This window comes from Schistocerca serialis, chromosome 3, assembly GCF_023864345.2.
Source record: "Schistocerca serialis cubense isolate TAMUIC-IGC-003099 chromosome 3, iqSchSeri2.2, whole genome shotgun sequence".
Classification (NCBI taxonomy): domain Eukaryota; kingdom Metazoa; phylum Arthropoda; class Insecta; order Orthoptera; family Acrididae; genus Schistocerca; species Schistocerca serialis.
In genome coordinates, this window is record NC_064640.1 from 81,380,788 (window position 1) to 81,399,494 (window position 18,707).

Genomic DNA, 18,707 nt, shown 5'->3' on the forward strand with positions numbered 1-18,707 from the left:
TCAGAAAGAGCCATTCAAATCCATATGGAAAGTGGTGCCTTATAAAGAACTGTAATATTACACTACTGGCCATTAAAATTGCTACAACACGAAGATGACGTGCTACAACGCGAAATTTAACCGACAGGAAGAAGATGCTGTGATGTGCAAATGATTAGCTTTTCAGAGCATTCACACAAGGTTGGCGCCGGTGGCGACACCTACAACGTGCTGACATGACGAAAGTTTCCAATCAATTTCTCATACACAAACAGCAGTTGACCGGCGTTGCCTGGTGGAACGTTGTTGTGATGCCTCGTGTAAGGAGGAGAAATGCGTACCATCACGTTTCCGACTTTGATAAAGGTCGGATTGTAGCCTATCGCGATTGCGGTTTATCGTATCGTGACATTGCTGCTCGCGTTGGTCGAGATCCAATGACTGTTAGCAGAATATGGAATCGGCGGGTTCAGGAGGGTAGTACGGAACGCCGTGCTGGATCTCAACGGCCTCGTATTACTAGCAGTCGAGATGACAGGCATCTTATCCGCATGGCAACGCACATTGGAAGCGTGTATTCGTCGTCGCTGTACTGGCGTATCACCCGGTGTGATGGTATGGGGTGTCATTGGTTACACGTCTTTGTCACCTCTTGTTCGCATTGACGGCACTTTGAACAGTGGACGTTACATTTCAGATATGTTACGACCCGTGGCTCTACCCTTTATTCGATCCCTGCGAAACCCTACATTTGAGCAGGATAATGCACGACCGCATGTTGCAGGTCCTATACGGGCCTTTCTGGATACAGAAAATGTTCGACTGCTGCCCTGTCCAGCACATTCTCCAGATCTCTCACTAATTGAAAACGTCTGGTCAATGGTGGCCGAGCAACTGGCTGGTCACAATACGCCAGTCACTACTCTTGATGAACTGTGGTATCGCGTTGAAGCTGCACGGGCAGCTGTACCTGTACATGCCATCCAAGCTGTGTTTGACTCAATGCCCAGGCGTATCAAGGCCGTTATTACGGCCAGAGAAGGTTGTCCTGGGTGCTGATTTCTCAGGATCTATGCACCCAAATTGGGTGAAAATGTAATCACATGTCAGTTCTAGTATAATATATTTGTTCGATGAATACCAGTTCATCATCTGCATTCCTTCTTGGTGTAGCAATTTTAATGGCCAGTAGTGTATTTAGTGGCACTCTACGTAAGTAATTGTAAAACATTAATTGTGGGCAAACCACTGCAGCTACATATTTGTGTAATATATTGGTTTTGATAAGAATTTGAGCGCGCATATAATGGAGCAAACAGAATTAAGATTACTCTCCTAAGTAAAAAGGTATGCAAATAAGTAGTGATCAATGGAAAACAGTTACGTAATGTAGCCTAGCGAATTTCGGATCGAGGGTATTTAAGCGGAGCTGACGCAAAGCTCAAAGGGGAAGCAGAGCTGTCGCGCCTTTGCCTACGCAGGACCTTTGTTGCTCGACGCGACACTTTGGTGATGCTTTTTGCGGTTCCAGAAGTGTAGAACTTAGCCAAATTTCGCATGTGTTCGTGCAAACGGCAAATAGAACTTTTCACAACGAATTCGGACTTAGGATATTTTCGATGTGGTGCACAGTAGAGACTTGTGTTTTTCATGCGTTGTGTCTTTTGGCGATTGTTTTTGCATGTAAATGGAACTTTGCTGCAAAATCGTAGCTGTGTGACTCTTGTTTCCATTCGAGCGCCTGTTAGGTATTCGCACTAGTGTCGAGTGAACTTTAGATCATCCGGACTAGTCCATGTTTTAGCGAACTGATCTATTTGCTAAATATCAATCGACGTTCTTCAGCATTGAATAACTTTTATTAAAATTTACAGCAGGTTCAGTATCGCTATTGGGGGCTCGAGTAGCATTTAAAAAGGCACTGACCTGTGTTTAGTCATGAAGAAACGCTTGTGAATTTTAATTAACTCAACACACGCATTCGATTCGTCATTTAACATCAGCCTCCTAGACTGTACCCTGGTTAGCATTTGTACTTGTCGATCAGCAGCGTCGTGAATATTTTATTTATGCACTTTAACAGGCGTTAAGCGCACGTGTCTGGCGGTAGAAAGGGTAGGACGTTATCCCCGAGTTACACGAGGAGAGCCAGCGAGCAGAAGCATTTGCAGCCCTATTCCATTCCGACAACTGTTGCAAGTTCGCGCAGGTCAAGGCATGGATGGGGTTCGCATTTTTGCCGGCAACAGTTACGGTACATGCATTCACATGCTACGCACTTGAAGAAAGCGTGTATCGTTCCCTTTGCTTACTTATGTAGAATTTGTACCTTACAACGAACATCAGCAGTGATTACTTGCAACAACTGTAAAAACTTGCTACGGTCACGTTTAATGCTTGCGTTGGCTACGATATTCACAGCAGAGCACTCAGAATACTCCTGAAAGGTCACTGGCTGTCGGAGAATGCGTGGCGTGGATGCACAAAACAACAAAGCAACCCTAAACTCGCCCGCCATCATTCGTGACTCCAGCTGTAGTATTTCTATTAGGAAGGAGCGTCCCCCGAAGAGTGTGCTAAACATCATATTCACATTCAAGAGTTCTCTGGATAACAGTTAATCACTGGCTAATCATTCCAAGTGGTACTGTAATACAGCAAACATGGCTACTAGAAAATGAAATTCAAATGGCCTCTCTCAAGATCCCAAAGATTTGATGATATATAAAACCTTGAAGATCCGTGACCAGAATGTTGAAGGAATTTCTAAAAGCAAATGTAAATATCTTTCGCATTAGTGTTGTGAGAACAATGCGATCCTAATTACTCTTCGAGAAATACTCACAGGATATGGCAGAGATCTCCAAAGTAGAGGAAAAATACTAGGATATTCACAATGAACACTATGTGTATGGAATAGCAATTTATGTTAAGATGGACATGGCTGAACTACTATCATCAACATCTAAAAACCTCCAGTAGTGTTGTGGTCAACAACTCTGCTGAGAATTTTCACAGACCCAGCCATCTATGTTGGAAATTTTAATAATGACAACCACGATTAAGGATATTAGGATAATGATATAAATGGCAACATCTTAGAATATTGGTTGTCCTTGAGTAATCTGTATCTGTTTTAAAGGAACATTCCAATTAGGCAGATGGCTGAAGAACACAACACCAGACCTATGCTTTATCACTACAAAATGCTAATGGAAATGAACTGGCAAAAAGGAATATATTAGACTCTTTTCCACACAGACAACCTCATTCTGATCACGGCATCCAGATATAGCTTGCAAGATCAACTGGTAAAGCTCACTGGAATGTCAAAAAAGTGACCTGGCAACAATTCATTGATAAACTTGATGAGATTATTGAATTCATTCCCGTGCAAATGAAGAACTATGATAGGTTTACAACATCTCTCAAAGAGGTAGCCAAGAGATCAATATTCAGAGGATACAGGGAACACATATCCCAGGATGGTCTGATTAGTGTGATGAGCTATACAAAGAATATCAACTTACACATTCAAATGAAGCAACAGATGAACTACTTCAAGGTTCAAATGACTACCGAAAAAGAAAATGGCAAGAAGCCGCAGAGAGTCTCACTTTCACCCACTTGAGTCATCCATCTGCACTGGGTGCAGATTCTCAGCAAGTGTGATGCGAACAAAACATCAGCTCAAACAAAGTCATAGCACACTCACTGCAGAATGCTAAAGCAGCTATGGACAAGAATAGCCCTAGACTTATGAGGCCACAGTTAACACTCTCAGCCAGCTCCCCATACAGAGCTCTTGCATGAGTTCACAACTGATGAGCTGGAGAAAGATTTGGCAAGTGTGCATATAAACAAAGCACCTGATTTTGATGAAATGTATCCACAGTTCCTGAATAATGTGGGCCCGAGCACTAAGTAATGGTTGCTACAACTACAGAACATGATTCTGATTACCAGAAACCTGACAACAAACTTTAGGGCTGAAAACGTAATAGGTGCCAAGAACGTAGAAAAGATGGCAATGAAGAATCACATTACAGGCGTACATCACTGCTTAGTGTAGTTTTAAGTCCCATAGTGCTCAGAGCCATTTGAACCATTAGTGTAGTTTACGAATCACTTTACAGACCTGCATCACTGCTTAGTGTAGTTTATAAACTACTAAAATGAATTCAATCACTAACCGACAAAGAAGCTCCACTCCAACAAGCCAGTTTTCAAAAGAATCACAGTTTTTGTAATTATGTATTGATATTAATATCGTTTACTGAAGCAGATTACCAATATAAAATAAAGACTGCAGTAGCATTTGTTGATCTTACAGCCAAATTTGATATCATACGGTGCCATGGGCTGCTACTTAAATTTGCTGAAATCATATAATGCAAAATACTAATTAATCTAATGGATAGCATACTTAATAACAGGTGATTCCAAGCACTCATTGGAGCAAAAGATAGTAGATGGTGAAGGCTGAATTGTGAGCTACTGCAGAACTTGGTGCTGTCACCAATCCTTTTTAATCTTTATACTGTCGATATGCCAAACACTAAAGCTAAAAAGTTTCAGTTTACTGATGATCTAGCACTACCTTATCAAGCAGGAAACACTGAAGACTGTAAAGGAGCTTAGGATACAGATTAACACGTAATCGGTGATTACTTCAAGCACCACAGATTGAAGCCCAATCCATCTAAACTACAGGTAAGTGCTTATCATCTTAATAACCATGAGGTGAATCACTAATTAAATGTGGTCTTCAAAAATGTTTCTCTGGAACATAAACCACAACCAAAATATTTGGGGGTCACTTTGGACTGGACACTTCCTTTTAAGGACCACATAGAATACACAACAAAAAAAGTGAAGAGCAGAGTTGATATTATTAGAAAACTATCTGGGTCAGCATGGGGTGCAAAAAAAGATACTGTTTGTATTGCTACATTGACATTGGTTTACTCAACAGCAAACTAGTGAGCTTGAGTACAGAAAACCAGTGCACATGCGCACAACACTGGTGTCAAACTAAAGAAAGAAATGAGAATAATTAGTTGCACCACTAAGTCAACATCACTTTCACACCTGCCTGTGTTATGTAATATTGCACCACCATCAATTAGATAAAAAGCAGCAGTTGAAGAGTGTTTCAAAAGTGTACTACTCATCGAAAGTCACTTCTGGATAATCACCTAAAAAAATATACCTGCCAGCAGACTTAAATCCAGAAACCACTCTGGACAATGCAGCAAGACCTTGTATATGATGTGTGCCAAGAATGGAAATAAGTCTGGCAGAAGTTTCCTCCAGCAATTTCTTGTCTTCCTGGAAAATTATGGATAGCTCCGAATTGATTCTGTACAGAGCATGGAAGGCGTGGTAGATGTTTTTATGTATGGGGGTTCAAAGATGCCCCAGTGTGTGACTGTGGCATTGCTGTGTAAACTATGGAGCACCTTACTAAAGAGTATTTCCTGGCCGACTCAATGAACTGATTCCATGACAATCTGTGGACTGGTTAAGAGACCTATATTCTCAGTTACAAGACTTTTGTGTGTTTCTTTATATTATGCACTTTCATGTATATTAAACCATTTATGTATGAAGCCCTTAAATAAGAAGGTAAAATGACCGTGTAAACTTTACAAATGACTATAACTACTACTTCAGAAAAGAAAGCAACACACACACATTCACAGAAGAAGGCTTTAGTGAAAAGCTCAGTGTGCAGCAGTCTTTTCATTGTGCCTGTTTGCAATTCAACATTTAATCTTTACAGTGAGTGGCAATCTATCCTTTTCATAACTGTTAATACACCAATATCATCCAAGATGGGAAGGTCCAGCAGGCCCTGCATTTTAGCCACCAAGACACATGACCTTAATTCTAGATTATTATGTTGGCTACAGCTCAAAAGTTAAGTGTACAACAACACTGTTTATATGACTGAAGAACTGGAGTCAGAAATTGTAGTCTTGTCAAGCATTACGAGATGATCCCAGGTTTTGAAAAAAATTTGTAACTCTGTGTAGAAACAAGTCTATTATTGGATGCAGATGCAATGACAGCTTGTGAAGCATCTCCTCAAAGAGTTTCAAGTGTACAGTAATTTGTAACATCTGAAGTAGTATTGTATTGTTACCGTGCGGTTCTAGGCACTTCAGTCTGGAACCGCTTGACCGCTACGGTCGCAGGTTCGAATCCTGCCTCGGGTATTTGTGTGTGTAATCTATCTTTTTCATACTTGTTGATATTCCAACCTGGAGTTTTGATGAAATAAAATTTACATGAATGCTATGCAGAGTACAAGTTGCTGTGTATAGAGAAACATAATCAACAACATAAAACAGAACTTTACTTAATTTTTCCGGGAACTCCCCAGCACAATAAAAGTTATGAGCATGAGGAAATTCTTCAGTTTAGAAACTGTGAGGATTGTTGCTAAGATTTTCTAAATTCTTGCGGTAGCTTACTGAAAATGGGTGCAGCATAATACTGCACAAGAGTCAAAGAAGTGGGATCTAAATGCAGATTGGATTTCTGCCTAGTATTAACTGAGTGATGACTGCTAGTTCTCAGCAATAAGCTGTCATTATAGTTCAAAAGTAACAGAAGGGGAACACCTGTGATGCTGTAGTGTGCATCAGTCCTGTTGATATGCCTGGATGGCACATTTGGTTGAGGCAACTGCTTGCAATACACAGGAGGTCCAGATAATGATTTTACCGGAAATGAATTTATACCTCCATATAATGGAAGACTCTTAATAAAGCACAGGTTATTTGATTTTTAGATTTCGGCATACATTTTAAAATTACATAGAGAGTATAGATATTCTGTTGCAGACAGTGAATGTTGCTAACTGTACAGTCAGAACTGCATCACACTCACAGCTGAAACACACATTCAAACTGATGTACAATGCATTTCTTTCTCTACTGTCAAACAGTTAATTACTCTGGTGTAGCTCTGTTCATGTACAAGGGATTTATCTGCATGAGGAACATGTAATCAGTGTTGTACATAAGCAGCTTTTTCTGGACTTTCCCTGGTGAGCATCCTAATTAGATCATAGGTGAGTGAGAGAAACTACAGAAAACCTAACTCATGTTATGTTAGTTACAATTTGAATTGTAGTGAAAATTTATCTATAACCGCACAGCATTTTGTTTCTGCACTATCCTGTTTGGTATCATTTGTAGTTCTACTCTGTCATATGTATGCATCATCTGACTGAGTAACTGGTAACAAATAGAGGGAACATTAAGAGTGCAGCAAAATATTCAATAACATGCAGAATGTGCCGAAAGAAATTTATATGGTGTAGTATAGATTACACATAAGATTATCAATACATTTAGAACTGTTGAAACATTACAGTTTTAACTCATGCATTAGAGGTTCTGTACTATGCAACGTTTTTTGTGTTTGGTACATGTACACAGTTGTCATTCTATGGTAAAACAATGTTACTTCCAAAATGCTAATCACAAAAAAAGTAAAAGGTGTATTTAGTTTTAAAATCGCGCTTCATACCTTCAACAAAGGAACTTTTCCATCACTGTCTCGAATGTTAACGTTTGCTTTGTTATTTACGAGAAAGTACACAACATTTGCATGACCTCTTGCTGCAGCCAAATGCAATGCTGTTCTGTTCGAACGGTCACGGATGTCAATGTCTGTTTTTTTAACTGCTGCTTTGACTTTCTCCAGGTTTCCTTGCCATGTTACCTTATGCAATTTTGTAAGGCTTTTGTCCTTTCCGTTTATATCTACACTATATCCGCATGCATGCTCTATTGTTGTTGACGCTTCTTCTGTGGGTCTGGAAACCGGTAGTTTGGCGTATTGGTCACCGGTACTGAAGCCGATATTAGAAGGTGCGTAATCTTTTCTTTCATCTTTTTTGCCTTTAACAAACTTCAACACTTTCTTCATCATACGGTCAAACTTGTCAAGTTCGGAGATGCGCAGGTAACATACTACACTGCCCACAAAGAAAATCAATACTCCCCTAAACCTCATCTCGCAAATACGACCACCGTAAGTGTTCCTGCTTTTGTATTGGTGCAAAAAGATAGCTTGGTGCATGACAGCATTGTCAGAAACAATTACTTTTAAAATAACTGCAAAGAAATGTATTGTTTCTTTCCGTGACAGTTTCGTTTGTTTACAAACAAAGCCATGTGACTCCTGGCTCGAAGCGTAGATTATTAAGCACTTATCTTGTATAATCTGATATTGTAAGTTCCATTCCACCTCCACCTCAATTATGTAGTGATACTTTACTGTACATTCAAACTTGTGTGTATTATCAGATCCTCATATAAAAGTATCAGAGTTTTCCGCTTAGGATACGTGACATGAATTGCGCAAAGAAACTTATTTTAAGCAGAAAGGTTATGTTACTATTTGAAATACGTGCACCTAAACTTGAGTACGAAATAACTGGTGCCTGTTTCAGACCACATTTTCGGTATTTCCACAGAGAGAACAGATTAAATCGAATGGCGGATGGTGAAGATGGAAATACCGTGAAATATAGTGCTCTGCGGGCTATGAAAATCACGAGTGGGGCAACGGATGATACGAAACGTAGAAATATCGAAGACAGTGACGACCCGGATTCATTTTTTTCTATTACAGAAGGTTTATCGAAACTACCGAGCACAGAAGAGGACGAATATCGTGTGAAAGTGTTGCTTAATGAAATTTTAACTTTGCGTAACACCAATATCAGTAGCTGGATTATTGAGGTAAATAAAGTTTTTCTAATGCGTCTACTGTTTTTTTGCTCTCATCACCATTATAATTTTAATGTTCATAGTGCAGTAGTGGAGAATACACCTGTGTGTGTTAATGTAACATAAAGGAATTGTCATCATATAAATTGTAATTTGCAGTGTAGGTGGGATTGTAAATTTATACTGACGTATCCATTATCTCTCAAAACAGTGATCAAAGGATGACAAAATAAATAAACACAATGAAAATTAATAACTCAAATTACATACACATGGAATATATTACTGTATTTTACGAGGATAGACTAGGTGGTCGCCTGTGGCCTTTCTAAAGGTATTACCAGGCATTTGGCTGAAGTGATATAGAAAAACCACAACTTAACTCAGTATAGCCGCAGAACATACTCCCCCCCCCCCCCCCCCTCCAAATGTGAGTTAGTTTATTAACAGCTGCTCCATCTCATTCGATTGGTAGCAGTTCTACAATGTTCTTTTGACCACACACAATTTGCACCAGATAAATTCTCGTAAAGGCATTACGTTGTGATCTTTTGTTGCAATATGACAATAGTGGAGTAGTCGTCCCCTTTGGTTTTCAACACGTTCACAGAGTCCTCTAAGGAATCTATAATTGTGTAGTATGCATTACTTAGGAAGTAGGGGGCCTACATTTGAACTGCCTTTTTAAGTAAATGTAATTTAGTACTCTTTTTCATCTTATTGGGCAATTAATTGTACAGTTTAATTCCCTGATAAAAATATAGTATTGAGTTTTTTTGTTGCTTGTTTTCATCGGTACTTGTAAAATCTGAACTGGCTCTTGTTTCATGATTATGTATAGAACTATTAGTGAAATATGTACCAGGGTCTTCCCTGATATTCACAACAGATTGGTACTAGATGTAGTACTCACTTGGTGCAGTAAGGACACTCAGTTTTTAATTTTTTTTTAAAAAAAAAAAAAGGTTCTTTACAGTGAGCCCAACTACTACTATCAATTATTATTATTATTGTAGCTGTTTACAGCAGTTTGAAAACAGTGTCCACATTTAGTGCCTTTTGATCCACAGAAATCAATCCCTTTGCTAAGACAGACTGATGTTAGAACTGTAAGAGAATAACATGCTGATGACATTCTTTTTGCCAGTATGTGCTTGTGTTCATTATATGTCAGTTGACGCCCAGTAACCACATGTTAAAACTAAATTATGTAATCTGCAGATAGGTTTATCATGGATTGATTGATTTTTATTTGGTCCCATTTGATTACATTATATACAAAATGTATACTTGCAATATAGGACAAGTCAGCTTAATTCCATATTATAAAATATTTAGCCTACATCTTACAATACGAAACCTGAAAGTGGCAGTAACGTTGCATACATTTTCCTCTTGATTAATATGTAGGTCTTAAAATTTTGTATACGTTGTTTAACTACAGAGCAGGCATACAAAAACATATTATGCATACAGTATATTGAACTGATTATAGTACATACATACAGATATTAACATTATTCATTCTTTACAACCAAGTAGGGTAGAACAGTGGGTAGCACACTGGACTCGCAATTGAGAGGACAGAGATTCAAACCCATGTCTAACCATCCTGATTTAGGTTTTCCATGATATCCCTAAATCATGTAAGGCAAGTGCTGGGATGGTTCCTCCGAAAGGGTAAAGCCACTTTCCTTTACCATCCTTCCTTAATCCGTGCTTTTGCTCCGTTGCTAATGACCTCATTGCCAACAGGATGTTAAACACTAATCTCCTCCTTAATTCTTTACATGTATACTGCACTGTCAAATTCTCCTTCCATATATTTCATCTATATGTAATGCAACAGACTTGTTTTCTCTGTAGGGTTGAACAGCATGTTGTTTGCTTTCTTTATGTTCAGTCTTGGTTTATTACAGAATGTCGAACTGTCAACATCCTTGAGTTTTTAATTTCTCTTCCCTGTTAGGAGTTGACTCCGATGTTGTTGTTATCATCAAAGAGAACTTTGTACCCATGCATTATACTGTTTGGAATGCCATTACTATATATTAAGAATAGTATTACACTCAGTACATTACTTGGAGGCGTATGTATGTTTCTTGTCTGACAGTTGTTTCATACTGAATATTTATCATCAGCAGATGTGAACTATGTCTACTTTTGTATCCTATTTTCTAAGTAAGACTCGAATCACTTAGTTACTATTATTCTTACACCTAGTGCTTCTAGTTTGTTTAGTAGTATTTTATGGGCAGCAGTGCAAAAAATGTTGGACAAATCTAAGAATATGTCTGTAACACAGTCATCCATATCAAGAGCTTCAAATACCATTTTAGCGATCTCTGTGATGGCCAATATTGCATTTCTCCCACTTTAGAAACCAAACTGTACTTTATTAAGACAGTTGTATTTATTCATGTAACTTGTTAGTCTGTCTTTAAAGATTTATTCAATTACTTTTTGGAACATTGACAGTAGTGGAACTGGTCTGTACTTTTCTGTACTCACTGCATTACATTTCCTTAGTAAGGGCGCAACTCGTGCATGGTTTTGGCACCCTGGAAAATACCAGAACTAAAAGACTCATTTAGTATGTTTGTTAATGACATGTGTATGCTGTTTATGCATGCCATCAGAACAGACTGGAACCTTATCAGATAAACCAGTGACGTCATACTAGTCCCCAAGATACAACATGAGATGACGACCAGTAACCTTAAACATTAACAGGGTATGAAAATGTAAACATCAAGTTCAGAATTGCATAAATTATTTTTAGTAAAAGCTAACAGGTGTATTGCAGGAAGTAGGGGTTGTAGTGGAAACAAACTGAAGTTTAACACACCAATCACAAAATCACATTGATAGTATAAATTACAAAACATAGTGACAACATAAAAACAATAGTTTCCGGAAAAAAAAAGATGGACAGCAAAAGCAAAGAAAATATAACTGATATTGAAAACATTGTTCTAGCAATAGACACCAACTCAAAAGATCAATACCAAAACAAAAAGCTAAATCAAACTGCACTATGCAAAAGAAAAAAAAAAGAAAAATAAAAAATAAAAAAAAATAAAGAAAGAGAAAGCCACGACTGATACACATAGTGTATAATTGTGAAAACTAACAAAAGCTGGTATCAACAATGTCAGTTGAGCTGTATAGCCCAATTTGATATACCGATACCAATACAAAAATCCTAAACAGAGTTACATTAAAAAAAGCCAGAAGACTTGAGAGACGGTAATATGTTTAGGAGTAAAGGAGGCAACTCACCGGCTTTGTCTTATCGAGAGGAAAAACACACACACACACACACACACACACACACACACACGCACACGCACACACACACTCTATAGTGCACCTACATTGGCAATATATGTGTGTGTGTGTGTGTGTGTGTGTGTGTGTGTGTGTGTGTGTGTGTGTGTGTGTGTGTGTGTGTGTGTGTGTGTGGAAAACCTAACATCATCAAATAGGTCAACAAGCTCCATGATCCTAACACTAAAAATCCAAGAGAATTACCAACAACTAATGCACAAACAAAAAATTCATAAAAAGTAACACTGACACTTATTTCGATATACAAAAAAAGTACAATTATGCATTGAACATACATTCCACAATAAAGAAATAACAGCATAAAATCATAAAAAGTCAACTGACACATAAATGTAACAGTCTAGCGATAACAAAAACAGTATATCATAAACACAATCTCTCAAATATAATGTATAGCTTTTTCAAACTGGGAGTGTCTCTGGATGCAACACCATACATAGTCCAACCGACAATGCCATATATATTGGCCCATCTGTGAGATGCAGCAACTTCAGTCAGTTTCATACCTTGTCCATGAATGTACCACTTCATGTACATGGCTAGTCAACTGAACAACTGCAGGCCTTGATTGTGCTCAACATGTTGTCCTGCATTGTAATATGCAGGAACCTACTCATGAACTTCACTGGCACATGAATACTAGCAAAAAACAAAATGTAAAATTGAAATGATAATCGACATACCGCAGTAATAATTCCAAACTCAGAAATGAATCTAATAACTCACATTTGTCAACTTCAAAGTAACTCATTAACAAATTCTCACAAACTCTCTATAATAGTAATAATAATAATAATAATAAATCCCGTGGAGGCCCGGGAAAAGAATAGGCCTCCGGTATGTTCTGCCAGTCGTAAAACCACTAATAGGCTTAACCCCCCCTTTTAGTGTGATTAGTTGGTTCAGGACAGAACTAATGAAGCCTCGGACAATCGCTGTCATGGTCGAGGATGACGCTTGAACCACAATGGTAACGACACTGCTAGCCACACGGAAAATGATTTAAATCCAAATAGAGGTGTTTTGCAGGATATGCTTCCTGCAACCACTCTAGAAGGAAAACAAAGACAGAGAATGAGATGGTCAGATGAAGTTAACAAACACCTCATGTTCTGTTATTACCAAGCAACAAACTTAAGAACCAACACAACTGGATACAGATCACAAGTATACACAAAATTTATTACCAGACACCCAGAATTAAAATTTTTAACGGAACAACGACTAGCTGATCAGATCTGTGTAATAATCAAAAATAACAGGATACCCCAGTCAGAATTAGAAAACATCAAACAACAAGTACAACAAATACTGGAACAAAATAATGTGCTATCAGAAGAAGAAGAAAATACAGTAATGGACTCAAAAATCCCAGAGCAAACAAACAAAGAACAACACGCATCACTTAAACAATCAGAGGAAAACGAAATCTTAAGACAGCCACCACAACAAGCACAAATAGAACACGAAGTGACACACATGTTAGATATAGAAGAAAAATTTCAACTGACATATATAGAATACAAAGACACAAATACAGACATTAGACCATTCTTGCATAGACCACCAAATAACCCACGAGTCGAAACAACAATAACAACTATCAACACAATCATACACAACAAAATAAATGAAAATACAACTATGGAAGAGTTTCAACTACTGGTTTATATAGGAGCACTCACTACACTAAATATACACACTAGGCAGAGATCAGAACCAACCAACACACAGAAGAAACCCGCAAAACCAGCATGCCAACACAGGCTACAGATCAGAATAGAAAAACTGAGAAAAGACTTCGGACAGCTAACACAATTTATAAGAAATGAAATATCAGACAAAAAACCAAAAAGGTTAGGTAAAATCTCACAACAAGAAGCGATAGAGCAAATAGATGAAAAGAAGCAAAAATTACAAGCATTGGCCAAACGACTTAGAAGATACAAAAAAAGTGAAAATAGAAGGAAACAAATCCAAACATTCAACACAAACCAAAAGAGATTTTACCAGACAATAGATAACACACACGTTAAAATAGACAACCCACCAAACATAACAGACATGGAACACTTCTGGAGCAACATATGGTCAAACCCGGTACAACATAACAGGCATGCACGGTGGATACAAGCAGAAACAGACACATACAAGATGATACCACAAATGCCCAAAGTGATAATTTTGCAACATGAAGTCACCCGAGCAGTTACTTCTACGCACAATTGGAAAGCCCCTGGAAAAGATAAAATAGCAAATTTCTGGCTAAAGAAGTTCACCTCAACACATTCACATCTAACTAAATTATTCAACAGTAACATTACAGACCCATACACATTCCCTGATACACTTACACATGGAATAACTTATCTGAAACCTAAAGATCAAGCAGACACAGCAAACCCAGCAAAATATCGCCCCATAACATGCCTACCAACACTATACAAAATATTAACTTGTCATTACACAGAAATTAATGACACATACAACACAGAACAAAATTATAAATGAAGAACAAAAAGGCTGTTGCAAAAGAGCACGAGGATGTAAAGAGCAACTGATAATAGATGCAGAGGCGACATATCAAGCTAAAACTAAAGAAAGGTCACTACACTACGCATACATTGGTTACCGAAAAGCTTTTGATAGTGTACCCCCACTCATGGTTACTACAAATATCGGAAATATACAAAGTAGATCCTAAACTGATACAGTTCCTAAACATAGTACTGAAAAACTGGAAAACCACACTTAATATCCAAACAAATTCAAATAATATCACATCACAGCCAATACAGATTAAGTGTGGAATATACCAAGGAGACTCATTAAGTCCTTTCTGGTTCTGCCTTGCTCTGAACCCACTATCCAACATGCTAAATAATACAAATTATGGATACAATATTACTGGAACATACCAACACAAAATCACACATTTGCTATACATGGATGATCTAAAACTACTGGCAGCAACAAATCAGCCAATTACTAAAGATAACAGAAGTATTCAGCAATGATATAAATATGGCCTTTGGAACAGACAAATGTAAGAAAAATAGCATAGTCAAGGGAAAACACACTAAACAAGAAGATTACATATTGGATAACCACAACGACTACATAGAAGCGATGGAAAAAACAGATGCCTATAAATATCTAGGATACAGACAAAAAATAGGAATAGATAATACAAATATTAAAGAAGAACTAAAAGAAAAATATAGACAAAGACTAACAAAAATACTGGAAACAGAATTGACAGCAAGAAACAAGACAAAAGCTATAAATACTTATGCTATACCAATATTGACCTACTCATTTGGAGTAGTGAAATGGAGTAACACAGACCTAGAAGCACTCAATACACTTACACGATCACAATGCCACAAATATGGAATACATCACATACATTCAGCAACAGAAAGATTCACATTAAGCAGAAAGGAAGGGGATTTATCGACATAAAAAACCTACATTATGGACAGGTAGGCAATTTAAGAAAATTCTTTATAGAACGAGCAGAAACTAGCAAAATACACAAAGCAATCACTCATATAAATACATCGGCTACACCACTGCAATTTCATAACCACTTCTACAACCCTTTAGATCACATAACATCAACAGATACGAAGAAAGTAAATTGGAAAAAGAAAACACCACATGGCAAGCACCCGTATCATCTAACACAGCCACACATTGATCAAGACACATCCAACACATGGCTAAGAAACGGCAATATATACAGTGAGACAGAAGGATTCATGATTGCAATAGAGGCTCAAACAATAAACACCAGATATTACAGCAAGCATATTATTAAAGATCCCAGTACCACAACAGATAAATGCAGACTTTGCAAACAACAAATAGAAACAGTAGATCACATCACAAGTGGATGTACAATACTAGCAAATACAGAATACCCCAGAAGACATGACAATGTAGCAAAAATAATACATCAACAGCTTGCCTTACAACATAAACTTATAAAACAACATGTTCCCACATACAAGTATGCACCACAAAATGTACTGGAGAATGATGAATACAAATTATACTGGAACAGAACCATTATAACAGATAAAACAACACCACATAACAAACCTGACATCATACTCACCAATAAAAAGAAGAAATTAACACAACTAATCGAAATATCCATACCCAATACAACAAATATACAGAAGAAAACAGGAGAAAAAATTGAAAAATACATCCATCTGGCTGAGGAAGTCAAAGACATGTGGCATCAGGATAAAGTTGACATCATATCAATTATACTATCAACTACAGGAGTCATACCACACAATATCCACCAGTACATCAACGCAATACAGCTACATCCAAACGTATATATACAACTACAGAAATCTATAATTATTGATACATGTTCAATTACCCGAAAGTTCCTAAATGCAATGTAACATATTCCGTACAGTTAAAAGGAAGTCACACTTGATCAAGGTCCGCGTCACTTTCCATTTTTAACCAGACATAACGTCTGAGACAGGAAAGAAAAATAATAATAATAATTATCATCATCATCATCATCATCACCACCACCACAAAAGCACTCAGTGAGTCCAATTTTACTAACAGCACTGACAAACAATTTGGAAACACAAACATTCCACATAAGAGTGCGCCACCACATAGTCAAACATGCCTTCTTCAAATGTGATTTATTTCAAAGATGCCAAGCCACCATGACTCATACAAAACAACACGACACAGTTACATCGTGGTTCAAAACAGATGAGAGGTATTGAATGCTCGGGTTGACCCACCTCATCTTCCTGCCCTGTTGTCTTCTAATCCTGTGCTACTTTCTAAATGTTTTATATTATTCTTATGATGTATCTGACATGTTCTACAGGGTTGTACTGAATGGTCGAAGGATGAATAAATAAATAAATGCATGCTGATGTAATTTTGTAATTTGTTTATTGTCTTCCAGATTTCACGCACTCTTGTGGGAAACATCATCATTGAGCTTGCTATATAATTCATTGTGGGTACCACATGTTTTATGAAGAATTTGCTTGCAACTTTTCTGCAATACGAGAGAAATAATCATTTATAAAATTTGCCAATTTGTGAGGATTTTTTATTTTTCTACTGGCATTTACTTATTTTTTTATTCATCCAAGATCATTTCACAATGATGTAGGATTTTTCAAAGTAATATAATGCCAATAAATGGACTAAAACATAACACACAGCCATCTTTCTTTTGTGTGTTGTTATACTTGTATCTGCCTCTTCCAGTTTAATGTTTTATGACATTCCATACCACACTGTTTTTATGTATTATTTTGTCATTGAATGACTTTTTGCAGTACCCTCCTGTGTATCTTTTTGTACCTGGGGAAGTAATTTAGGGACAGTGGGTTAGTGTAATGGTTTTGTAAAGATCTGAGAGAAATTTAAGTGCCCTGGAGGGCTTACTAATACCCACAGTACATAAAGAACAATTGGATTGGAAACTGGCACAGAAATTGGCACTGAAGTGAGAGTGGAAAACCTGTCTACTGATGAGACACAGAAAAGGAAACGTGCAACAATTAGGCACAAAAACTGAAAACTGAAGACTTGTCCAGAAGTAGGCGTCAGACTGGGTAAGGAGCCGTGCCACTGGCAGACAGCAAAGCCGTGCTGGCGGCAGAATGGAGAGCCATGTTGGAGGCAGAATGAAGAGCCATGTCAGTAGACAGATGGAGAGCTGTGCCGGTGGGTGAATGGAGAGCCATGACGGCAGGTGAATGGAGAGCCATGCTAGTGGCAGACACAAATCGTGCCAGCAGCTGAAGCAAAGCTGTAGAAATCATCTGCCAGAGTGGTATTAAAATTCTAAATAAAATAGCAACGACTGGCCAAAGAGGTTTTCAGCTGCCACTGATTGCTATAAGAATGTGCCACAGTTCACTCTTACTCGCTGTTGTGGACTATGGGTTGAGTGGTTGGGCTCGTAGAGCCAGAAGGGTAAGAACAGCACAGGCTACATGGTGAGTACAGAGAAGTATACCCCTTCACCTGACAGGGGCATATAGAACAACACTGACTGAGGTGCTGCTGGTGATATTAGGCTTGCTACCTCTAGACCTAGCAGTAAGAAAGAGAGGCGCACGATACTGCCTCAAAAAGCTCCAGCAGAGGAGATACTGGGCACAAGAGCCATATTAAATAAGTAAATAAAAGCTTGCATGACAAGAAATCTGGGACAGGGCAGAAACAGGCAAGAGAACCTACCAGTTCCTTTCTAATATAAAAGAAAGAACAAGAATGATGTACTTCCTTCCTACCAACGGAGCTATACACTACCTGTTGGGACTTGGACCATATCCCAGTTACTTACTAAAATACAACAGTGCATCACAGACACTTGTAAATGTGGAGCAATCTGCAACCCGGATCACATCATCTGGGAATGTGCAATTAGACAAGATGTTACAGACCAAGCCAGGAATGCATTTGAAAATGCAACAGCCTACAATACAATAAGGAATGAGGACTGTGGCATAAGCTGAACTCGCTGATAGCTAAAATATGAGCTTATGAACTGCAAGCCTACGTGGCTGAGAGATGACCAAGAAGAATCCATACATCATGATAACAAGATACGCC

The 18,707-nt window shown here is 38.0% G+C and overlaps 2 protein-coding genes across 4 annotated transcripts in view; one reads left to right on the forward strand and one right to left on the reverse strand.

Annotated features, from left to right (window-relative positions):
* Window positions 1–7,133: 7,133 nt before the first annotated feature.
* LOC126470687 (uncharacterized) lies at window positions 7,134–8,350 on the reverse strand. The gene is made up of 3 exons (XM_050098688.1): window positions 8,344–8,350; window positions 7,522–8,273; window positions 7,134–7,226 (listed from the first exon to the last, which is right to left on the reverse strand). Exons 1-3 carry the CDS (start codon window positions 8,348–8,350, stop codon window positions 7,134–7,136), a joined length of 852 nt encoding a protein of 283 aa, XP_049954645.1.
* LOC126469746 (malonyl-CoA decarboxylase, mitochondrial-like) overlaps window positions 8,110–18,707 on the forward strand; it is a 91,882-nt gene continuing 81,284 nt past the window's right edge. The window contains exons 1-2 of one of the 3 annotated variants that reach the window (XM_050096960.1): window positions 8,110–8,228; window positions 8,474–8,741. In XM_050096960.1, coding sequence (XP_049952917.1) covers window positions 8,493–8,741 — 249 coding nt within the window. In that variant the 5' untranslated portion in view covers window positions 8,110–8,228; window positions 8,474–8,492. The other 2 variants (XM_050096959.1, XM_050096957.1) reach the window with 2 other exon arrangements.